Source organism: Rousettus aegyptiacus, unplaced genomic scaffold, assembly GCF_014176215.1.
Source record: "Rousettus aegyptiacus isolate mRouAeg1 unplaced genomic scaffold, mRouAeg1.p scaffold_m13_p_6, whole genome shotgun sequence".
Lineage (NCBI taxonomy): Eukaryota > Metazoa > Chordata > Mammalia > Chiroptera > Pteropodidae > Rousettus > Rousettus aegyptiacus.
The window spans coordinates 99470161-99494263 of record NW_023416309.1 but is presented as its reverse complement, the minus strand read 5'-3'; the positions used below and the strand labels follow the sequence as shown (position 1 = coordinate 99494263).

The 24103-nt window shown below is 52.2% G+C and overlaps 2 protein-coding genes and 1 pseudogene across 7 annotated transcripts in view; 1 reads left to right on the top strand and 2 right to left on the bottom strand.

The window, feature by feature from the left end:
- Nucleotides 1–1167, top strand: part of STAT3 (signal transducer and activator of transcription 3) — a 51015-nt gene extending 49848 nt beyond the window's left edge. For 4 of the 5 annotated variants that reach the window (XM_036222038.1, XM_016150872.2, XM_016150870.2 and 1 more), the window contains one exon: nucleotides 571–1153. In XM_036222038.1, coding sequence (XP_036077931.1) covers nucleotides 571–626 — 56 coding nt within the window. In that variant the 3' untranslated portion in view covers nucleotides 627–1153. Of the gene's footprint in view, nucleotides 1–570 lie in introns of all 5 variants that reach the window. The other variant, XM_016150869.2, reaches the window with a different exon arrangement.
- A 2918-nt stretch (nucleotides 1168–4085) lies between these two features.
- Nucleotides 4086–24014, bottom strand: LOC107513821 (signal transducer and activator of transcription 5A). 2 transcript variants are annotated; one of them, XM_016150863.2, is made up of 19 exons: nucleotides 23474–24014; nucleotides 22539–22676; nucleotides 22049–22205; nucleotides 20837–20926; nucleotides 18258–18432; nucleotides 13883–14013; nucleotides 13483–13634; nucleotides 12878–13033; nucleotides 12303–12482; nucleotides 10819–10906; nucleotides 10596–10718; nucleotides 10109–10201; nucleotides 9415–9621; nucleotides 8744–8838; nucleotides 8519–8649; nucleotides 7911–8066; nucleotides 7169–7220; nucleotides 6748–6852; nucleotides 4086–5501 (listed from the first exon to the last, which is right to left on the bottom strand). In XM_016150863.2, the coding sequence occupies exons 2-19, from the start codon at nucleotides 22664–22666 to the stop codon at nucleotides 5339–5341; spliced, it is 2382 nt and encodes a 793-aa protein (XP_016006349.1). In that variant the 5' UTR covers nucleotides 22667–22676; nucleotides 23474–24014; the 3' UTR covers nucleotides 4086–5338. The 2 variants fall into 2 exon arrangements, with proteins under 2 accessions (XP_016006349.1, XP_016006350.1); XM_016150864.2 differs by lacking the exon at nucleotides 23474–24014 and adding an exon at nucleotides 23034–23145.
- On the bottom strand, nucleotides 6329–6444 carry LOC118604208 (annotated as a pseudogene).
- Nucleotides 24015–24103: the final 89 nt, after the last annotated feature.

Sequence of the window (24103 nt, the reverse complement as noted above, 5' to 3'; positions counted from 1 at the left end):
TGCAGAGCCGAGAGCTAGCTGGTCACGTGGATTGTAGGAGGCGGGTCTAGGGCAGAACTGCCCAGTAGAAACGGGATGTGCACCACATGTGTAAATGTAAATTTTCCCGTAGCCACATTTAAAAACGGTAAAAAGAAGCAGGTGAGGTTAATTTTAATAATATAATTTATTTAAACCAATATATCCAAAATACCATTATTTCAATGTGTATGAAAAAATAAATGAGGTTTTTCCCATCCTGTGTGTGAGATCTGCTGAGCGTTTTGCAGCTCCAGCCCGTCTCAGTGTGGACTAGCCACGTTTCAAGAGTTCGGTAGCCACATTCAACATGGCAGCCCAAAGTTGTTCCCAAACACGGAGAGTCAGGAATGAGTTCAGGTAGGGAGGGCACGGAGCCCCTCCTAGGGCAAGGCCCTACAGGAAGGAGAGTAAATCTGGATTCCCCAGCCTTGTCTTGGCTGTAAGGGGCAGGACGCTGGATGGCAGCAGTGGCCCGAGGGCCAGGAGTGTGTGCTGTGCCGGCTGCAGGGCTCAGGCAGCTGACCCAGCTCTCCTTGTCTGTCCCTCCAGAGTCCCTCACATTCGACATGGAGCTGACCTCAGAGTGTGCTACCTCCCCCATGTGAGGAGCCGAGGCCTGAAGCTGCGGAGAGACGTGTCGGAGGCACCGCCTGTGCGTTCCACCACCCTAAGCGGCCAGCTCCCAGAGCGTCCGAACTCCTCACTCTGTGGTTCCAGATTTCTTTCAGTCTCTTACTTCTGTTATCTATCTATGAGCAATCTGGGCACTTTTTAAAATAGAGAAATGAATGAATGTGGGTGATACGCTTTTATCTAAATGCAAATAAGAATGTGTTCTCTGAGACTGTGATCAGGGGATGTGGAGAAGGGGCGGCAAGAAGGAGAAAAAGGAAATGTCTTCTCTCGCTCCCCTGCCCTCCTTTCTCAGCAGCTTGTTGTTGTTGTTGGACAAGTGCCTCCTGGTGCCAGCGGCATCCCTCCGCCTATTTCTGTAAGCTGATGCCACAGGCCGCCTCTAGCTACATACCCCTGGCATTGCACTTTTAACCTTGCTAACGTCCAAATAGAAGATAGGACTTTCAGAGCCCCTAGGTTTCTTTTTAAATTAAAAAAAAAAAAAAAAATTAAAGGGCAAAGAACACTGTATCAGCATAGCCTTTTCTGTATTTAAGAAAACCCGGTTAATGGCCTCTTTGGTGCTTTAGGCATTCAGCTTTCTTCAGGCTGATACTTTATATAAACCCTGCAATGGGCTTCAGATCCAACCCTTAAAAGGCATCTGAAGCTGTGGCTTGGACTTTGATTTTGAAATAGGAAGGCTGAAGGAGAACCTAAACATTCTAGACTTTTTTTTATAAACAGTTTTTATTGTCCCTTCTACGCATTGGCCTCTTGGTAGGTAAGGCTGGGCACAGGGGTGCCTACAACCTCTCTTCCCTTTCCCCCTAGACTTGCGCTCCTGTTTCAGAGCCCGGGTGGTTCGGTGGGTGCCTTATGAGGGATGGAGTGATTCTCCTTCCTTCCCCCAGTCCACCTGACCCCCCTTGGGACATGGCTCCTTCCAGCGTCCAAAGGTCCCTTGTACTGTTTGCTTTAGGGTGAATCCTAGTCTCGGGACCTCCTGGTATAAGAGAGAAAGTTACAGGTCGAACATGACTTAGCCATGACTTAGCCCCAGCCAAGGGTCTGGTTGAGCTCAGGGAATGTGGTTCTTATTCCAGTTTCTTGACGATTTCTCACAGCACCTGTAATTATCTCTTCACTTGGTTAAGCCAGGGGCCAAGGCTTACTGATAAACTCAGTCAGTCCCTCACGCAAGGACGTGTGCCCCCAGCCTCCCCCAGCACTGGTGACTGTCTCCTACCCATTGGGGCCGAATACCTCGAATTTACCGCGCACTTCAGAACAGCGAGGAGGGTGAGAAGTGGTCTCTGATGTTGGGGACTCCGCCCCAGAGGCATGGCAGTAATAGGTGGTCCAAAACCACCTTGTCTCAGTTGACCAGAATTTCTATGGAATGCTGTTTGTTACACCAAAATGAGCCCATTTATAAATTAAGGGGATGAGGATCTTCTCTCCAAGACAAACAAAACAAGTGTTGCCCTTGGCCATCCCTGTCCCCTGTCCTCCGGCCAGGAAATGATTGACAAGTAGAACAGAGCTGTCCCTTCTCTGGCAACTCTCTTTTGTTCATAATCTTGACTCATGAGTTGAGAAAAGATTTAGGTTAGAGGGACCTGGGGCACGGATCTGGGCTTCTCTGGAGAGGATATTACAAAGTTTGGGGCTTCAAGGTAGCGTGCGTTGTGGGTTTAACTCTGATTGTAGCAAAGTTCTGAGAGGAGCTGAGACTTGGTCTGGCTGCTCCCTTGAAGAACCAGGTCCTCCAGGACCTGGCCGCTTTCTCTGTTGTCTCTGCCCCTCTCCAACCCCGGCCCAGCCAAGGCGTTCCCATCTATCACTTAACCTACTTATACAGTGGTTCGTAATCTTCTGTCCTGGCCTCTGCATCAAATTCCAATGTATACTTACTTCATAGTGTAAAAATTTATATTATTGTGGTTTTTTTTTTTTTTTTTTTTTTGTATATTGCTGTATCTACTTGACCTTTCAAAAATAAAAGTTATATAGGACCCGTCTGATAGCGCAGCAGCTCTGTCTCTGGCTAGTAGAAGTTCCCCTTTTCCCTGCTTCAGTCCTGAGGAGGCCTTCCCCACGAAGAGGAGGTGGTGGCCCCTGCTCCTGGGCTGGTCATCTTAGCCTCATTCCTGAGCTGACCCAGGCCTACTTCTTGGGCATCGAGTACCACCCATCTTATGTTAGCCACTGGCCTCCAGGTAAGGGGGCACTGGAGGAGCCGGGGGTCATACCCCTCAGGCACAGAGGTGTCAGAGTGGAGGCCTCCCTTCTCCCACTTCCTACCTTCCTCCTCCCTCCTCCCTCCAGGGGCCTTTGCAAGCTGAGCCTCCTGTCTGGAGTCAGATAAACTAACCAAGGCGGTTGGGATGGAGATACTCCTACCCCACCCCCAAGGCCTCCCCTTCCACAGTTGCTCCATTATCACTTTCTCTTCAGTTCACTCAGTGGCGACCAACCAGACAACTAACTGGCTGCCGCTCCAGCTGGCAGTCAGTGGTGAGAATTCACAGCCGTCAGCGCCCACTCGGCTCGCCCCCGCCCCTTCCCCTTGCGCTGAGTACCACACGGAGCCTAGTAGGAACCTAGCGAGGTATGAGACAGGAGGAGCCTAGTGGGGTGTGAGATACCAGCCTCCTTCCCCTGCAGAGATGGAAGGGAGATTAGAGTGCTCAGGCTCAGGCTCAGGCTCAGGCTCAGGCGTAGCTGGCTGGCTGCTCTTTCCCCTCCCACCCATTCCTTTCCCCCCTTCCAGGCCCCTGAGCCTCTTGGTGCTGGCTGGGAGCCCCTCTTCCCTCCGTTTGAACTCTAAAGAAACCTTGAAGCAGGTCCTTGTTCCTTCCCCCCAAGGACCCCAGTGACAGTCCCTTGACTCAGCACCTAGGTGCCAGTGGAGCCCAAATGGGGAGACTGTCCTGCTCTCTGACCAGCCTCCCTCCTGGTCTCAGGCCGACCATTTGAAAACCCAGTGGCAGTGGGATGGTGCCACCTGCTGGTCCCTGGGAAGAGGCCCTGGGAGGGGGCCTGTCGTGGGCCTCTCCAGCAACCCTGGCCCGGTGAGGGTTGAGTCGACCCTGGCCCGGTAAGGGTTGAATCATTTTGGCCCTGGCCCTCAGCTGCCAACTTCATAGTAGCAGCTGATAAGGAGAGGCCAGACCACAGATTTTCCTGTTCCTTGTGCCCCTTTACCCCACTAATTCCTGCCCCATCTTTTCCCAAGACCTCGAGTCCTAGCTCTTTAGTTTTCTGAGAAGCACCGATATTGTTCCAGGGGATTGGCACCCCTAAAACCATAGAAGAGGGAGCAGAGCTGAAGCGTCAGGCTGCACATCACAGCATCCGCCACGGCGGGAGGAAAGGGACAAAACGCTTCCAGCTCTAGTGATCCCCGTCACCCAGGGCTCCCCAACAAGGAGCCACACCGGCAGTTTTATGAAAAAAATATTTTATTCCAAAACACTGTTTTCACAAACGTGTGGCCTATGTACAAAGTACAAAAGACTCCCTCTTCCCATCCCCACCTGCTGTCAGAGAAGCTTGAGCCTGGGGCTCCGTGCTCTCCCGCCCGCCCGCGGTCAGCTGCCCTTGGGTGTGTGCCAGCCAGCCTCAGAGGGCCGAGGGAGTGAGACTGGGAGCCAGGCCTTCTCAGACCACAGCCGGTTATGCAACCGTGATGAGGCCTCTTCCAGGTTCCGCCTCCCAGCGGAGTGGAAGCACAGATCAGCTTTCACCCCTCACTCCAGATTCCACAGGCACGCAGCAAGCAGCTGATTTTCTGCTATCTCTTGCTGCAGGTTTTTTTTCCAGGATTGGAGGTATTAACCCTGCAAGTCCTGGGCGCCCTGTTCACCCAACATGTCCTAGACCCACCATCCCTTCTCCTACCCTTCCTGTAAGCAAGAGAAGCAAGGAAAGAAGGCTGGGGCCAGATGGAGGGGAGGGGACACTGGGTGGGAAGAGACAGCAGGAGGATGAGCAGTCGCATCACACTCCTGGCTGGTGGCCAAGAGGCCAAGAAATTACAGAGCAGCTTTGACGGGCCTAACTCAAATGACCTACTTCTGCTGTGTTGGGGACATGGCCACGGCCTAGATAAGCTCTCAGTCCACAAGAAGTCTGGAGTCCATATTCATCAGATAAAGTATAAAATACTACTCGAAAGGGAACCCCAACCTCCTCCTGAGGGAAGAATCAATAGACCAATACATGCGCATGAGAATAGGCGCGCACACGCATGCACACACACACACACACACATATGCACACATACACATGGCGAAGCTTCAACCCAGGAGTAAAACTTAAGCTGAGAGACATTACCTGTCTCTCTAGTCCCTTCCTTGAGTATTTTCAGAGAGCCACCGAGCAGGTCAAGGAGCAGTTTTAATTGCACTGAGTACCTGACATGGCAGAAGCAGCTCAGGGTATTCCACGACAGGCTCGGAGGGCGCTCCGAGTGCCTTGATCTGAAGGAGATGAAGGTGGCTGCTGCTGCTGCAGCCACACGCCCAGGACTGCAAATGCGAGACAGACACACCTCGTACACAAACACACACACGTGCGCACGGGTACACGTGTTGCCCACAAAGGCATCGATATGCACAGCAATACGAAAATCACAAGTAACAGGAACCCTTCACATTGAGTATTGTTTCCAAAGAGAAGTGTGGGATTCAGACATTCAAGAGAGTGAGCCTCTGGTAGAGGTAAAAAGACTGGCCGGCGGGGACAGGTGGGGGTCCAGACCGTCCATCGGGCGGCATAGGAGTTCCTCCATGTGTCGGGCTACATCCATGGTCTCATCCAGGTCGAATTCTCCGTCCTGGTCAAGGGCGGAGTCAGGACTGGTAGAGAGAGGGGGCTGTCAGAGGGAGCTGGCCTGCCTCACGGCCCCAAGGACCTCGCATCAGTCTCGTGGGACTAGCTCTGGTTGGACCCTGGCCCCACCCCCTGCCCCAAATCAAGTAAGTTGGTCTCTGGCTCTTTGGGAGGCACCCCAGTCTCATCTCTTGCTACTTTACTGAGTGATTACAGGGAATTCATTTTCCTCTTCCTGCTCTCATCTGTAAAACAAGGTCCTTGGGCCAGTGAGCTCTGCCCACCTGTGACACTATTCCATTAAGTCCTAGACACAATTCACTGAGCACCTATGATGGCCTGGGCCTTATAAGCACTCTAGTCCTCCCAGTCAACTGTAAGGTGAGCATTTCTCCACTTTAGAGGAGGAGGTGGGGCTTGGCCATGTTTGGGAACTTGCTCAGGGCCACCAGGTTGGTAGGTGGAAGCCGGATTGGGATTCTGGTCTTCGTAACCCCAAGACTGTGGTCACTACAGGCACCCAGGCACCCAGACATCCAACTCAGGCCACCTACAGCTCAGATGAGAATTAATTCTCTACCCCTGGAATTTCCAATAGGAGCAACTGACACTCCGTTCCCACCCAACTCCTAAGCTAGAATGACCACCCCATCCAACGTTGCCCCATGTGAAGCCCCTACAACAGCCTCACCTGTTACAGGCTTTACCTGCACTCTCATTTAGTCCTGAGCCTAATCCCTTGAGGCGGGTTTTTTTTTTTTTTTTAGGCAAGGCAACCCTTGGTTGACCTCACAGATTACAAGGACCTTGTCAGCTTATAATCCCTTATTTATTTTTATTTTTTATTTTTTTACATCTATAGCACCTGGTCTTCCTAGGTAGCCTCCCATCCAAGTACTAACCAGGCCTGACCCTGCTTAGCTTCCGAGATCAGACATCGGGCTTGTTCAGGGTGGCATGGCCGTAGACGAGGAAGGTATTCTTGCCTCCATTTTACAGATGAAAAACGGAGCATCAGAGAGTTTCGGTAATTTCCCCAAGGTCACACAGCTAGTCAGCATCACAGCAAGGACCCTGCTACGTGTAGCTTCAAAATGCTCTGTTTTGTTTTTTTCACTGGTTGCTTTCACCCTCCATGTACCTGGGCAGGCCTGGCCAGGTGGTCTCAGACCTACAGAAGCTCTGGATTCCTTTGCCCACCAGCCTTCCAGGGTCCAGCCTGAGGCCAAGTGCCCAGTTCCTCCCCACAGAGCCCATGAGAACACAACTTACTTCTGCGGGTACATGTTATAATGAGCCTGGGGGCCCACGACTGGAGAGGGGGCCTGGTCCATGTAGGTGGCACTGCCCGCTGCAGAGTCTGCAGATGTCACAAACCTGTGGGAGGAAGCAGAGCAGAGCCTCAGTTGGCCTCAGGGCAGCCTGTAACTTGGGGAGCGGCTCAGGGACATCTTCATGTCTTTTTCAGGTGTAGAAAGACAAACTGCCCGCTGGGCCTGGAGCTCTGACTGCAGGAGTGGGGTTCTGGCCCCATGGTGACCAAGCCTAGTTCCCTCCCTGGGGCTGAGCCAGGTTTCAGTGGGAAGGGAATTCTGGGCCCATGAATGGCAGAGGAGGGCAGCAGTGAGGGGTAGAGAGGAAGGGGAGGAAGAAAGAGGCAACAGGAGACCAGAGCCAGACCCTAGGCACTTACTCAGGGACCACTTGCTTGATCTGTGGCTTCACGTATCCGTCCACTGCTTTAACTGCTCAGGGGAAAACGGTGATGAGAACCAAGGTGTCTGGGAGCTCGCCCATGCAGTCTGTCTCCTCCCCATGTCACCAGGGCCTCAGCAGGGATGAGATTTCCCATGGGCCCCCAGTGAACACCTGCCAACAGACCCAGGCTGAGGGCCACCCAGACCCTGGCTGCAATCTCGTCCCTTCTCCCATTTCCTTTTCTGGCCCTTTTCCTTGTCTCTCCCCACCCTGCCAAGGAAGCAGAATCAACCCCAAGGAGCAAACCTAACCAACAGGTTGGGGATGGGCTGAAGAGGAAAACTCTGTCCACTCTGCTTCCTACACTCAATCCGGGAACAGGATTGAGGGAGAGGAGTGGTGGGAGGGGAGTGGATAAAGATGGGAGTAGGGGAGTCGTGCTCTTTTTCGATGGGTTTGCATGATCCCAGCTCCTCCCTCAGCACTTCCGAGGGCGCAGAAGCGAGGGTGCGCTCAGCTTTCGCTTTGCAGAGAAGAAAGCAGACTCAGAGGTTTCGCTCTCCCTTTCTTCATTCGTGAGCCCTGGAATCCTCTCCATGTGCTTTGCACCATCCCATGAACCGACACCCACAGGGAAATAAATGGTTCCTGGGCTCTTCTTGGGCAATCCCTGCCACCTATTCTGAGAATGTGTCCTTGGGCCGCGGAGGACTTTGGAGGACCGGGGCAGGACGCACCCAGCACAGGAGTGTAGTACTTGGAGAAAACCTCGTCCTTGGGCCGGTCAGGAAACACATAGATGAGATAGCTCAGGTCCCCCAGGCGGTCAGCCAGGGACCGGATGGAGAAGTCCCGCGTGGTGAATGGCTTCAGGTTCCACAGGTTGCGATCAGCTATGAAAAGGATAAGCTCATTCCCACAACCCACCACCGTCAGGAGGAGGATCAGGGTCGTGGGGGTTTCGGGCAGGCTTATGGAGACATCCAAGCTTCTGCGAGCCTGCACTGCAACCCCACGCCCTGTGCTCCCTGGCACAGGGTAAGTAAGTGGCCTTGGGACTATTGTACTGGGCAGACCAGGTGAGTAGACACCAACAAGTCTGGGCCACAGCGGAGAAGGAGGAGCATGAAATTGCTGAAGGACTCACTCAGTGGGTCAAGGATTTTAGTTCCTCCAGAATGGAAAATGATAGAAAGGGCATGAGCTTCTGAGCAACGTCCCTTCCATACTCTGAGCTTTCCCACTGGGTGCCTTCTGAGGATGCAGGCCAGATAGAGAGTGAGGAGCAAAGGAAATGGGAGACAGCACCGTTGAGGCTGGAGGGTGGACAGAATAGGGCACTCACGAGAGTCAAACTTCCAGGCAATGGTAATGCCCCCGATTTCCGAGTCGCTAAAGCGCAATAAGAAGGTCCCATCGGGCTTGTTGATGAGTAGGTCGTGGGCCTGTTGCTTATTCACAAAACCTAGGATGGCCCTGGGTGCACGGAGCATACGGCGTCACTGCCGGGCGGGCAGCCACTGCCCCCTGGGCCCCTGCCCCTCCCACTGCCGCGCCCACTGCTTCTCACCCGTCATTCCAATGGGGCTTGTGATGCTTCTTCAGCACCTCCATGACCCCATCGAACCATTGCCAGAAGGTGTAGTTCCAGCCCGGCAAGTTCTCCTGAGAAGCCCCAGGAAACCCCAAGTCAGGGCTTGTGCCCCTGTCATCACAGGTGGCCCAGCAAACAATCGGTGCCCTCTTATCTTTACCCAGACCCTCTCCCAATTCCTCATCCTATTTGTCCCACACTCTGCAGCCCCTAACCCCTACCCTAGAGAATCAGAGTCAACTCACCTCTGGCCTCTCAGACACAGGGGTCTAAGACAACCCCATGGAGTGGGGGTAGGAGGTGCAAAAAACTGTCTGAGCTGGATGAGACCAGCACAGTCATTCCTGCCCAGCCCCTTTATTTCACAGATGGGGAAACGTGGTACAGAGAAGGGAGGGAGCCTGGCAAATTAGTTAACGGGTCTAAGACCAGAAGCCAAGGATTCTGGCTACCAGCTCTGGGCTCCTTCCTGTGGTCCTGCTTTGGGTCTCACAGCTGCCTGCATTCTGTGGGGCACTAGCCTCCGTCTCTCCTGGTTACAGGAGAGGGTGGGGTGCTGACCTCAGGCAGTAACCTGTCTCTGAGGGGGCGGAGGGGTGGCAGGGAACAGGTGGCCCCAGGCAGGCAGTTGGCTGCGGGTCCCTTACCCTGTTGAACTGGGACCAGGACACGGACATGCTGTTGTAGTCCTCCAGGTGGCTGCTGCTGCTGTTGAACAGTTTCTGCGCCAGGAACACCAGGTTCTCCTTGGTCAGGCCCCGGTTGCTCTGCACTTCGGCCTTGAATTTCATGTTGAGCGCATCACACAGCTGCGGCCACAGCACTTTGTCAGGCACGGCAAATGGCACCCTGCCCTGAGAGGGAGAGAAGGGAAAAAGGCAGATTGAGGGAGCAGGAAATTGTTACGCACAAATGCAGATACACAAGTACCTAGGTACCTAGAGACAGAGGAGACTGAGAAAGATCCAGAAAAGGAGACAAACACAAAGGAAAGGAAGGCGGGGAGCAGGGGCACAGGGGTGGGGGTGCAGGATAGAGACTAGACCAGAGGATTAAGAACAAAGATCAAGGACCCAAACCACAATCTGAAGGAAGATCAGGGACCAGAGCCTGAAGACCAAGCTCACAGACCTGGAAGAACCCAGTCCCAAGACTGGAGCCCAGACAGAGCTTGAGGACATGTCAAGGGCAAGGCCCCCACACCAGCTGCCCCTCTCACCTCACCTCGTTCTGGTCTGGTTGGGGGTGGGAGAGGGGAACCATTGGCAGGGGCCTAGAGAGATTGGAGCTGATTGGGGGAGACTCCTGGAGCCTGGAGGTGGGGGTGCTCTGGGGACTCACCGGCTCAGCAAAGGCATTGTCCCACAGCACAGTGGCGGTGGCATTGTGGTCCTGGCTGCCATGAACGATGACAACCACAGGAAGGGACAAGGTCTAGGGGAGTCAAAAGAATATGAGTTGAGGGTGGGTGTACGACCACCATTTTACCCTCTGCCTAGGCAAGACTCCCAACCCTCACTCCTTACCCACAGACCCAACCACAAGCCCCTCCCGACAAAGCCAAAGCAAAAAACAAACACGAAAACACAATCTATTTCTTCTTGACCCATCGCCTAAATTCTGTGGGCTGGTGCCAGATTATAACCTTGAAAACGGGCACCAGAAGGGTGAAAGTAGGTTTTTCTGATAGCATCATGGGGTAACTGGTCTGAGACCGTGGGAGAGAGGATTCGGAGCTCTCTGGCTTTCCCAAACCAGCTGGGTGGCCTCGGGCAGGTCCCTTCACCATCTTGGGTAACCCGCCGGGGATGGGAGAGCAGGGCCTCACCTTCACCTGGAACACAAGCTCATTGCTGCCTACGCTGAACTGAGACTCAAACAAGACCGTGAACTTCTCCTCTGTCACAGACTCTGCGCCCCGACGGTCGGCACGCCTGATCCTCTTCAGCGACTACAAGGCAGGGGCAAAGGAAGGGCAGGGAGACAGGAGCTGGTAACGAGGACCCAGCTCTGGGCAGACCTCCCTTCCAAGGGCCAGGCCCTGTCCTCACCATGTTTCTGAAGAGGGCGCTGAGGGTGCCAGTGGCTTGGTGATACTCCATCACACAGCAGTTGTTCAAGATCTCTCCACTGCACTCACTGTGAAGGAGAGGGAGCCCCATCTCCACACAGGCCCCAGACCAGGGGTGTAGTCCTGTCTGAGGCTTGGGGTGGGATCTTCACCCCAGAAAGCCCTGCCTGCAGCCCCTACCTCATCCTCTAAGAGTGTCCCTCAGTGTGACTCTAGCCTTACTTTCTCATCAACCTAAGGGTACCCAAGCAAAGTCTCAAGGGTAGTTCCTGGGTCTCTACCATTAGGTGAAAAATTCCTTAGGCATCAAGATTGACATAAGGGCCTCCAGGGGCCTCCAGTAGCCTCTTGCGCATTTAAAATAAAAATCATGATCACTGCCTACAAGGATCCCAGTGATTGACCCCTGCCCATCTTCCTGGCCTCAGTGGGTTCCTGTCCCCTCACTCAGGACAAGCGAGCCACGCTGCCTTGCCCGCTTGCTGAACCTGCACTCTCGGTGCCGACCTCAGGACTTTTATACTTGCTCTTCCTGTTGCCCCAAACCACTCTCTACCTTCTCTTTCAGGTCTCAACTCAAGTATCTCCCCAGAAAGGCCTTTCTTGACCACCCACGTGGTATTGCCACGTCGATCCAGGTTCTGTAATATCACTCTGTTTTAATTTTCCTCCTAGGGCCCATCACTTATTGACACTGCTTTATTTTTAAAAGTGCACGACTGTCTCCCTCCCTGGCCAAAAGGTAAGCTCTACGAGCCTGAGAAACAATTTGTCTTCTTCATCACCCTATCCTCAGACCACATGAAGGCACTTATACACATAACCAAGTCTTCCACTTCACTCATTCACGCCTTCATTCATTCATTCATTCATTCATTCATTCATCCATTCTCTGCACCCTTTGTGGGTGGGACATGCGCCTCCTTCAGGACAAGGCCCACGTTCTCTCTGTCTCAAAGTCTTCTCTCTCCATGCCTTTTCTCCAGTGACTTCCTAGTCCTTCTGCGGCTTGAGACTGTCCTGCTCCTCGGCCCCCACTGTGGCCCACTTCCACAGTGCCCTGCACGTCTCCCTGTCACACACCAGTAATCGCTTCTGTCTGCAGCTCGCTCTACTAGTCAAGAGGTTGGGGGAAGATACCACCAAGTTCTGTTTAAATCACACTGTGCCCCAGTTGCTTAGCACAGGTCCTGGAACACCGCAGCAGCGCAAAGCAATCCTTGTTGACCTACTATGTGCCGGGCACGGCGGGGGCTGAGAAGGCCTCTTAGCAGGAGGAACAGCGTGTATACCAGGAGAGAGTGAACTGGGGGTCCTGGGGGGACCCTCGACCACGTCTGCAATGTCAGGACAAATGTGCAGCGAGGGGGGCTGTGCTGTCCTTTCACTGGGACCCCAGGCGTAGGACAGAGGCAGGCCCCAGGGGGGCCTGGGCAAGGGCAGACGTGAAGGAGGCACGCGTACTTGCGCGTGTTCTCGTTCTTGAGCAGGGACTTGGCCTGCTGCTCGCTGATGATGGTGGCTTTCACCTGCGGGGGGTTCATGTGCACGTTCAGCTTCCCGCCCACCAGCAGGCGCACGGTGGCTGCAAACTTGGTCTGGGTCTTCAGGACCTGAGGGGGCTGCTTCTCAATGATGAATGTGCTGTGGGGACACAAGTGACCAGATGCTGCCTCAGGAGACGGCGCTCTGGTCCCTCCTCCACGTGGGGAGGCTGCCTTGAATGGGGCTCAGCAGGCAAAGAGAGAGCACATGGCAGAGACCCTGTTCCCAGGGAGACCACTGAGATTTGGCGGGGGATGATTGGGAAGGGGGGGCAGGGAAATGAACTCAGCAGCTGGCGTGGGCCTCAGAGGAAAAGGGCAGCCCATGTGGTGGCCATGAGAGAGACTGGGCAAGGTCAACGCCAAGCAGCCACAGCAGCTGGGACAGAGGGGATGGGGTGTGAGGCAGAGAGAGAAGGATTCAAGCAAGAGCACCCCCTGCCTCCCCCGGCCAACCACATGGGGGACCGGGCGTGATCAAGAGGCGGCAATCACCTGGTCACCAGGGCTGAGATGATGTCTGTGATGGTGGCGTTGACCTTGGACAGCATCTCCCCCACTGGGCCAGGGATGGGCAGCTGCTGGCAGAGGTGCTCAGCTCTGCGTATCTGCTGCCGATTCTGCCAGATGATCTCGGCCAGCTTCTCACACCTGCACGTGAGCACCAAGGCCGACAGGAAGGACGGGGTCTTCACCCCGTCCCCTGGGAAGAGCCCCCAAGGCCCAGCTCCGCCGTCACCCTGGAAGCCCTCACCAAGAAGGCTCTGCACCTGAGCCACCACTCCCGTCCACTGAGCAGAGCGGAGCTGCCCTGCCGCCCGGAAACGCAGACACACACCGGAGGAGCCACCCTGATTTGCACCCACCCAGCCCGAGCATCACTCCGCACACCCGCCCTGCCCCCCTCCCCAACACTGGGACTCCCTTCCTGGGGGAGGAGGCATGACTGGGGGCACCAAAGTCTGGATGAGGAACCAGAACCGCTGGTGAAATAAGACCTGTCACAGGACAGAGTGAGCCAGCTGCACGTGGAAACACAGGGGCAGAAGCAGCAGCTGGTAGCACCACCCTGAGCCCCGCCCGCCCCCCACACCCATTACCAGGACTGCAGCACGTCCAGGCTGCCCTCGGGGGGCCCTCCGTTCCCGGCCAGCTGCTGCCTGCGCTTCCACTGGATCAGTTCGTCATCCAGAATGATGGTCTGCTGCTTCCGCAGCAGCTGCAGGGTTTTCTGGTGCTTCTCGGCCAGTTCCTGCAGGGAGAGGGGAGCAGGCCCTTCTGGGCTCCCAGAGAACGCCCTGCAGGGCCTCACTCAGGAGGCAGGGCCGCCCCTCCCCCTGACCTGCTCTGCCTCACAGGCCCCCACAGGGAAGAGGGGGCTCCGCCTGCAGCTCTGCTGGGTCCTGCTCTCTTCCTGGCTCTAGCCCTCTCTCGGGTCCCCCAGCAGCTTGAGATGTGGACCCCCATGCCTGAGAACAGAGGGACGCAGACCCCACTCACCACGCGGTACTGCTGCAGCGTCTGGGCCTCGCGCTGCAGCCAGGCCTCCAGAGACACCTGCTTCTGTTGGAGGTCCGTCTCCCGGCTCAGACGCTCCTGGGGGTTCAGCTGGGCCAGCTGGGCAAACTGAGCTGGAGGGGACAGGAGACCCATGACCATGATCACCCAGCTTCCAGCAGGAGGCCCAGAGAAGTCCCACTCTCCTGTTCTGCAGGCAAGACCCTTAAAGACATGTCTGACCGGTGGCAAGTTGGGGCTCTGGCAGCCCAGAATGCCAGCGATGAGCGGACTCCACTCCCCGGCCTCCCAACTCCGAGCTCCCCTCTAGGAACTGGGGAGATGGAGGCTTGGGGTACAGCTGAGCAGGATCCTACCCTGCGGCCTCCCCTCCCACCCTAGCCCACACCGCTAGCTGCCCAGCTCTCCTCAAGCCACACGGTGATACAGCTTGGGACCACACTGCCTGTTTGGAAGTATGCCCTGACTGGGTGAACTCGGGCAACTTGCTTCACTATCCTGTGCCTAAGTTTCCCTATGTGTATAATGGGAGGATCCTGTTCCCTGCCTTAGTGGGCTGCTGTGACAATTAAGAAGTGACGATGTAGAAAATACTCAGCAATCTGCCTGGCACATGTAAGTCTAGGTGAGAGTTAGTTTTCTGTGGTTAATAGGTTACAGGACAGGATTAAAGCGTGACAGAGAGAAGCAACTCTCAGCCCCAACCTCACATGGCAAAGCCACATCAGAAAAGGCCCTGCTCCACAGCTTTGTGCCACCTCCCAGAGCACAGCAGCCTCTCGTCAGGGATAAAGGAGTTCCTCTAAATGTTGGAGGGTGCCTAACATGTTTGTCCAGGTTGGGTCACCATGAGCTCAGCCAACAACAGGAAGAGGGAAGGGAGAAGGGAGAGGAGAGGAGAGGAGAGGAGAGAGAGAGAGAGAGGAGAGAGAGAGAGAGAGAGAGAGAGAGAGAGAGAGAGAGAGAGAGAGAGAGAGAGCGCGCGCGCGCGTGTGTGTGTGTGTGTGTGTCTAGGGCCCACTGGGGACACCTGTCCACCCTCCCTGGTTTGTAAACCCATCCTTCCCATCAAAGGGAACCACTACCCTAGATGCCGGGATGATTACACGCTGCCAATAGCCTTTTTGAACATCCCAGTGTCTTTACTCAGGCTGAGCCAAGAAGATGTGAGTGTCAATGTGTCTTGGTCAAGTTCCTGGCAGGCCTCTGAAGGCCATGTCACACTGACCCAGGACCTGCCACATGGACACACAAGCTGGGACAGACCAAAACAACTCTAGACAGCCAAGAAGAGCCCAGAACTAGAGAAGAATTCAGAAATACGCCTCCAATCTCACTGCAGGGGACAGAGCAGGAAAAGCAATGTCTAATATGCAACAGCAGAGAAGTCTGGATGGCCACCTTAGGGATCCTGTCACCCACAGGGAGGTGGCAGTGACTCCAACACCTGGGCCCCGCCTCCCTATGCAAGTGACCCAGTTGGGCCTCGCTTGGCAATTTGCAGAAGCTTCTAGGAAGGATGCCAGGAGATGTGAGGCAACTGTCTGCTCCACTGGAGGGAGCTGAGCCTTCTCGTACACAAACAGATCAATAGCCTGTGTTTCTGATGGGTGAACTTGATAAATGACTGAACTGAGGTTGCATGATGGGTACAAACCCAAACCAGAATCCAAACCCAAAAGCATAAATAGAAAACAGAAAACCCAAGAACAGGATCATAAATATTGGCAACCAGCCAAGCCCTTTGGTAGGATAGCCTAAATCTTCTGTTCCCTAATCTAGGAAGTGGGCCATCCTCTCTGGGGTCAGTCTGGGGCGGAATCAGATGGGAGGAAGACATGCCAGAATCGTCCTACCGATATTCACTCAACACCTACTGTGATTCAGGCAATGTGTTGGCCTCAGGGTACAGAAAACATTGACATGGCAGGGTTAGGAGGAAAGCTGACACAGGTAAGTTAAAAGAGAATCCTAAAAAAAAAACCCAAACAAACAAATGATGAAAAAAAGGAGAAACAGAGAAACAAAAACTGATAGGGTGCAAAACCAAAAATATATACCATAGACCTCAACCCAACTGTATTACATACTACATTATATATTAATGGACTAAGCACCTCAATTAAAAGCAGTGATCGTCAGAATAAATACAAAAGCAAGACAACTACATGTCTAAATTTAAAATTTTAAAAAGCATGGATAATGATATTTTGTGCCAATACATAACAAAAAGGCTGGAGTAGTTATATTAATATCTGATAAAGCAGACTTCAAGACAAAGAGTATTATCAGAGATCAAGAAAGATATTTTATAATTATTAAAGTGTCAATCAATTGGAAAGAAAACAATCATAATATATACAGGTATATTTATATAATAAATATACATGAATCTAATAACAGAGCTTCAAAATACATAAAGGAAACATTTATAGAAATAATTGGGAAGTATGCACTTTCATGATATAATAGGAGATTTTGATACCTCTCCTTCAGTATCAAAAATAAAGAAATTGTATGCCTGAAACTTACTGGATTTTGTTAGCCAATGTCACCATAATAATTAATAAACAAATAAGTAAGTAAATAAATAAATAAATAAATAAAGATATAGATCGCTGGTTCTCTAAGTGTGGACCAGGGATTCCTGTAAGGTCCCCAAGACTCCTATAGGGTATCCACAAAGTCAAAGCTATTTTCAAAAGTTATAAGCCTTTATTTGCCTTTTCTCTTTTAATTCTTATAACTGTACAGCGGAATTTTCTAGAGGCTACAAGATATGTGGTATTACAACGGACTGAAAGCAAGATCCAGCCATATCCTACTAAGCCTAATATTAAAGTGATCTGCAAAAATGTAAAGGAATGCCACTCTGCTCACTAAATTTTGTTTTGGAAAATACAGATGTTGGTTTTTTGTTTTTGCCTTTTTTGTTGTTAACTTTATTATGTTAACATAATAAATATATATTTATTTAATATATATTTAAATTTTTATAATATTAAATAATATGTATATTATGTACTATTATGTACATATTTATAATATATTTAAATATAATGAAGTTAAATATTTATTTAAAAATACTACATTATATATGTTAACATATTGAATTTACTATTGCTGCTTTTAAACGAAACACTGTAGAAAATATATTCAAGTCCACCAGATACATTCACCAAGATTGACAATATGCTGGGCCATAAGAACAAGCCTCAATAAATTTAAAAAAATTGAGATCATACATAGTATGTTCTCTGACAACAGTGCAATTCAATAACAAAATAAAAATTAAATCAATAACAATGTGACATCTAGGAAAAAACAAATATTGAGAAATTAAACAATATACTTCTAAATATATGGGTAAAAGAATCAGAAGTGAAATTTAAAAACACCGTAAACTGAATGATAACGAATATACAGCATATCCAAAATCATTAGCTGCAGCTAAAACATTGCTTAGTGGGAAATTTATAGCTCTGAATATATGTATTAGATAAGAGGAAATGTCTAAAGTCAATAATCTAAGGTTCTACTTGAAGAAGCCAGAAAAAGAAGAGCAAAAGAAAAGGCCACTTGACACTTCCTGTTTCACTAGGATGGGGTGGTACCCCTCTGAGGTCAGTCTGGAGTGGGAGGAAGATGGGCCATGTTTCAAGACTCCTCTGATTGTACTTGGGGTTAATTCCCTTTGAGTTAATTTTTCTTTCTCCACATCCTATTCATGGCAGCCATTGGCAAACTCTCTCCTACAAGACAGGAAAAATTTCCACTATTACCTCCCCCTTCCAGCTCCATCTCCTACCAAGGAGGTTCAATAAGGGGAATTCCTGGAGTTTCACCACTCTCTTGCCTAGTTCAACCAGGGGACTCCCAACTTAAATCCTCCCTCTGATTGGGGAATACTTTGTCCATTCATATTCATTCATTCATTCATTCATTCGTGGAGATATTTACTGAATACCTACAATTAGAGGATATAAGTTAATAAAGCACAGGGATTTTAGGACACATCTCTATTTGAGATCCAGCTCTGCAACTTACAAGCAACCCAGGCCAAGTCACTTGTTTGCTTTGAACCTCAGTTTTACCATCTGCAAAATAAGGATAATACAACTAACTACCTGCTTCCCAGAGCTGTCCTAAATGTTGAGTTGAATAATGCATGCCAAGGGCATAGCCTGGAGCCTGGTCCACAGCAGGGGCTCCATCACTGGGAGCCATTACTCATCCCAGGCTTTTGGGGAAGCTTCTGGGGAGATAGATACCAACCTAGCCGCAGCCCTGCAGGAGCTCACAGTGGTCCTCACTCCTGTCTTTGCCATACACATGGCCCACACTACAGCAGGCTCACCCTGGATCCTCAAGCTCTCTTGATACTGGATGATGAAGTACTCTTGAGTATGCTGCAGGTTCTTCAGTTCATTCTCCGTGTCCTGCGTGACCAGTCGCAGCTCCTCAAATGTCTGGTTGATCTGAAGGTGTTTCTGGGACATGGCGTCGACCAGGATCCCAGGAGGAGAGGTACCCTGGAGACAGATCGGGGAGAGAGGGCAGGCAGGAGTGAGCTGGGCGGGGATGATAGAACACCTCAGGCCTCAGGGACCACAAATACTATAGAGCCAAACTCCAAATCTGGAGTAAGAAGGAAGGGCAATTTGAGTCAGAAGGAAGGTCGTTTGACAGAAATGGGGTGGAGCAGAGAAAGAAGGAAGAGAAATGGGTGGCCTGACAGGCTCTGGCATCTTCATAAAGCATAGTAGAAACATCTGTTGTAGTTCTGGCCTCCAACAAAGTATCCCAGACAGGGTCCATCTAAACTCTCTTTGAAGAACTTATAAAGTCCTAAGAGTTACCTGGATTTTCCTACTGAGGATAATGACCCCGCATTTCACATTGTTTCACTAATCCAATGCCACGGACTGTGCTAGATGCTGGGGACAGAGCAAGGAACAAGGCTAGGAGAACACACATCTTCTTTGTCCTCACTCACCTTTTTGTGACTGAGGGAACAGGGAAGAAGGTGAACCTGTCATAGCTGGTGTCCTGGAGACCCCAAAGTCAAGTTATAAGGGAGGTACGAACAAGGGCTTTGTAGGTTCAGACATTTAAGTAACCTGATCTGATCTATTCTACAGCCACGTCTTCAGGACCTTTCCAATTAACCGTTCTAAGAATAAAATCCAGATTCTTTATGCCCTAAAAATAGTCTCTGGTGGGTTCTTCACAGAATGCCCTGACAGCCTCTGCCTGTCTTCACACCCAGTTCCACTGCTGTCCAAGCACACCAGCTACATTCTGTTCCTTGAACACAAAGGATGTTCCTGCCTCGGGGCCTTTGCACTTGTTCCATCACTCTAGAACAGTCTGGCACTAAATCTTCCTGAGGCTGGCACTTCAACTGGCACCTTTTCAGAGTGGCCTTCTCTGAAGGGCCAATTTAAAATAGCACCGCCCTTATCTGAGAGCGTCTAGTCCTTGTGTTTACTTCTTTCTTCTCTGCCTTCCTACACTAGGATGTGAGCCACCTAAGTACTAGGACCTCATCTGCTTTGTGCACTACAAAATCCTCAAGGTATTCAAGAACACTTTGATGGCTTAGCGGAGGAATGATCCTCCCCACCCCCTACCATGATAACACCTGTGTCATAGTCATGCATTTCTTAATTGGAGCCAAATTCACTTGTCTGTTTACAGATAACTCTGTGACTGTGAAGTCAATAGACACAAGGGTTGTCCTGGAAGACCCTCTGTGATCTGGCTTCTGCCTCCTCTCTAGCTTTACCTATCGAGGCTCCCGTTGGCAGCTTTCTCCCAGCTGCACTACTTGTGAGTCTTTCAAATGTGATAAGAAGGCGCAGGCCTTCCTGCCCTCACCTATACAGTTGTTACTTTTGACTAAAAACTTCTCCCTCCTTCTCCCTCCTTTATTCCTTACTGTAGCTCTGACCTCCCTTTCCTCAGGACACCCCGCCACCAGCCTGCCCCAACCTAAGAGGGGAACTCTTCCCACATATGTCCCCTTAGCACTCAGCTCACCTCTCGAGAAGCTATCGTCACCTGAATTCCTTTCAGGTGGGGACCAGGCCTTTCTCTGTTTCTCCAGTCCTAGCCCTTACTGCAGGACCTCAATACATGTTTACTGAATCAACTGCCAAATTCCTGAAATCATTGTCCACAACAACAAATGAATAATAAATATGACCTGGGTTCTAGGCACTAGTCTGTAGTCTTTATGTGTATGATATCATTATGTGAAATTCATTTTTCTTTATTGCCGATAATGTAACATTTGTACCATTCTCCAAGCAGATGTTCAATGCCTTTATGATTAGCGATGAGTCCCTTGTTCTGTCTCTCTGGGCCTCACTGCTCTGCGGTTGCCTGTGTTAGCTCTTCTGACACACACCTTGGCTCCCTTTCTCTTCACAGAACCCACCAGAGACTATTTCTTATTTTGGTCCCAGCCTCATTTATTGAATGATAATTCTTTTCCCTGGTGATTTGTAAGGCCATCTCTGACATGGATGGAGTTTCCAAGGCGTGTGTGTGTGTGTATGTGTATGTATACATGTGTTTAGGGCTTACTCTTCTGTTTGTCTATCCTTGGCCCACACAGTATCTCATTTAATGCTCACAATCACTCTGCAAGGTTACCTATTACCAATTATAACTGAAGGAACAGAGGCTCAGAGAGGATAAGTAACTTGCTGAAGTCACAGAGCTAGTAAGAGATAGAGCCGAGGACTGACTGAAGCCAGTGGGGGCAGGGGTCACTCTATACCTGCACACGATATTGCCCCTCACATTTGCTCAGGTCTCTTATTTGTTTTGTGCTCTCTCATGACAGTATTTATAAAACACAGTTGTGTTTGGAGAGAAAGGCATGTAGGACTTCCCTATCCTCTCCCCCCATACCCATGGGACACTCACATTGTTGGCTTCTCGGACCAGCTTCTGTTCATTGTACAGAATGTGCCGGATGCAGCGGACCAGCTCCATGGGGCAGCGGTCATATGTGTTCTGAAAGAATCCAAGAGCAGCTACCAGTGGCCACCCTCTGCACCCACCACATCCGTCGCAATGCATGCCCACCCCTTCCTCGCCTCCAGCTTCTGCCTCAGCTTTCCCCAGGAAGCCTCAGGAACTGTCACCAGACACCTCTATCTCTTCTTAACTTGATTTCCCCTCTCAGATCTCCATTTGATTTGCAGTGCATTAGAACCCCATGGCTTTGTAAACCACCTCTTTTGACTTTCATATCATAGAAACCCTACAACATAAGCAGAAACAATTATCCCCTTTTCACGGGTGAGAAAACTGATGCTCACAGAGGTTAAGAGGCAAACAACTGAGTGAGCAGACTTGGGGTATCTAATGTCAAGGGCAAGGAACTTTCCATCATACTTCAGTCTTGGATTCCTATTCTGTTTCCCTCTTCCCCCCTAGGTTTCTCTTGTTTCCTCCCTCTTCTGGGATGGACTTTTTCTTTCCCTGAAACTTTGATGCTTGTATTTAAGAAGGGCTGTCTAAGAAATACACGTGAATTACAATAAATGCTTGACTATGATTACCATCCACACCCCTTTCTTGCTTCCACAAAAACTTCCTCTCTCCCCTATAAACCTTCCCACCCCCCACCTCCCATGTGAAGGAGAAGTTGCATCTTATGATCTAAACCCTAATTCAAGGCTCTTTAATCCAGCCTCTGCCTCCAGGCAACTCTGTTCTTCTCCTACCCGACTTCAGCGGCTCTTCTACCTTCAAAAAAGCCCCAAGGCAGATGTCTGGTTGCCTCATTCCCTCATGTCTAGGATTTGTCAGCCTTCCTTTCTCCAACAAAGGAATCTTGACTCAGTCTACCTCCACCCCTTATTCTTGATCTGTCCAGAATGCTGTTTCACCCATCCCCCTTTTCTTGGGGACAAACACGCCCCGCCCCTTGCTTCTTAATATGCTAAAGAAATTTGATGGGTCTGACTTAGAAAGAGGGGGTGGGGGAAATTGAAGCACAGAAAAGTTGCCAATAAACCCAGGGTCACACAGTGAGTCAGTGGCCAGGTCAAGAAAAAACCCAGGGGTTCTGATGCTGGAAAGAGAAGGCGAACCCTGCTTGCCTGCAGATGACCCAGAGTTCACACCCACCTGGAGCTGAGTAGCATAGTGCCCCAGCTTGATCTTCAGTAAGAACCCATCTTCCCCCACTTGGTGCTCCGCCTTCTTCTGCAGCTCCTGCACCAGGCCCTTCAGGAGCTGGGTGGCCTGGGCCTGATCCTGGGGATTTTCCAGGTCAATGGCATCCCTTGGGGGCAGGGTGGGGCAGAGAAGCCTACTGTGGTGCCTCCTTGAAAGGAAGTCAGGCACCAAGAGGGACATGGAAATCCCAGGCTGGTGACTAAGGGCGTTCTAGAGCCCACAAAACGTGTTGCTGGCAGTTCCACAGGCATCACAGTCTAGAGACATCCCCTCTCCCCTCCCAGGCTCCCATTTCCCTGTTCCCCTTTCCCAGGAACATGGCTCTTTCCCCACACAGAGAGACAGGACCAGAACCACACCAAACCACAAAGAAGAGACCTAAAAGCCAGGGGACCTGGGGGGTAGGGACCCGTGGAGGAAGGGAGGCAGAGGCACCTACCAAGGCTGGCTCTCGATCCACTGCGCTAAGTAGTGCCGAACCTCGATGGGGAAGTGCTGCCCATATAGCACCTGCATCTGGCGCAGCGCATCTCCCTGCAGCTGCTGGGCCTGGATCCAGCCCGCCATGTCCGTTCACCTAGGGCGAGCAGAAGGCTGAGGCAGCGCCTCCTAAGCAGAGGCATAGGCTGGGCCAGCCCTTGGCCCTACCATGCCCACCCATCCCTGGACCGCGGTCAGGCCAGGCTCCTCCCCTCCCACAGACACGCTTTCCTGTGCGGGAAGAAAGATGGTGAGGAGGGGAAGGCCGCCCTGCCTCCGACAAGGAACCCGCTGAAGCATGGGGAGGGGCTCTCGAAAGTCAGGTGCCCTCCTCCTCTTCCTCTCCCCTCGCCCCACCGGGGCTTCCCCAGAGGGGGGACAGCTAGAAACTGAAAGAGAAACTTGACGGCGGAGGCCCACGGCCCTCCAGGGAGGGCTGCAACATTGTCCCTACCCTGCCTGGGACTCCAAGTTCCAATTTCTGGGAAGGAGGAATAGTCCAGCCCAAAGTTAGGTCTCTGACGGCTCCCACTGGACGGCCAGGTCCCTGCGGGCACGTGGCTAGGGCTGTTAAAAGAGAGGGTTGGGGAGGCAACGCTCCCACTCTTTGGTGGCGCCCTGGCAGCGGTGCCCTACGGTCTCCTACTGTCCGGCCCCACAGCGCCCCCTGCCCACTGCGGGCGAGGACGGCGCCCACCCGTGGCGCTCTCCCTCTAGCCGTGTCCCTCGTCCCTGGTCCGTGCTGCGCCGAAACTCGGTCGCGGGGATCGTTCCCTGCATCACTCCCGGCCGTCGAGCTCCGGGTCACCAGGCGCGGGGCCCGGCAGGAGTCGAGTGTCCCCTGTACCCCACTCTCCGCGCGCGCCTCCCGGGACGCGCTTCCCGGCCACCCACCTGGTGGCGCCGAGCCGTCCGGCGGCGGGGCCGGTTCTGCGCCCGCGGCTCTCACTCCAGGCCTGGGCTCCTGGCGGCGGCGGCGACGGCTGTTACTACAGGAAGGAGCAGAGAGCAGCGATTTCCTCCTCAAAGGTCAGCTGCCTCTGATAGACCATACACAGAGCGCGAGCTCTCGCCAACACCCCTCCCAGCCTCTGTCGCTCCCTCCCCGCCTCCGCCCTCGGTCGCTGGCTCCCCGGCGGGTGCGCAGCGGCGGCCGAGGCAAGGGCCCCGACGGGTGAGGCTGGGTGGCTCCAGGCGTGGGGGCTGCCCCAATGGCGGAGTCCCCCGGGAGTCCCAGTCGGCCCTCCCCTGTGGTCCAGACCGTAGTGGGCAAGAGGCACTGGAGTGGCCGGGGAATGGGAGTGGGAGGGCGGGAAATCCCGGGCTCTGGATGGAAATCCCAAACCAGGGCCTCAGTTTTTTCATCTGTAAAAAGGGAGGAAGGGTGGGTTGAGCTAGCTGGCGATGCCTTCCAGCTCTGGCGTTTGTCATCTTGAGTCTCTCAATTAAAAAAGTAGATGTGTGCATGCGTGTGTTTACGTGGGTTGGGGACACAGCTTCTGTGACTTCAGAGGCAAAGCCGTA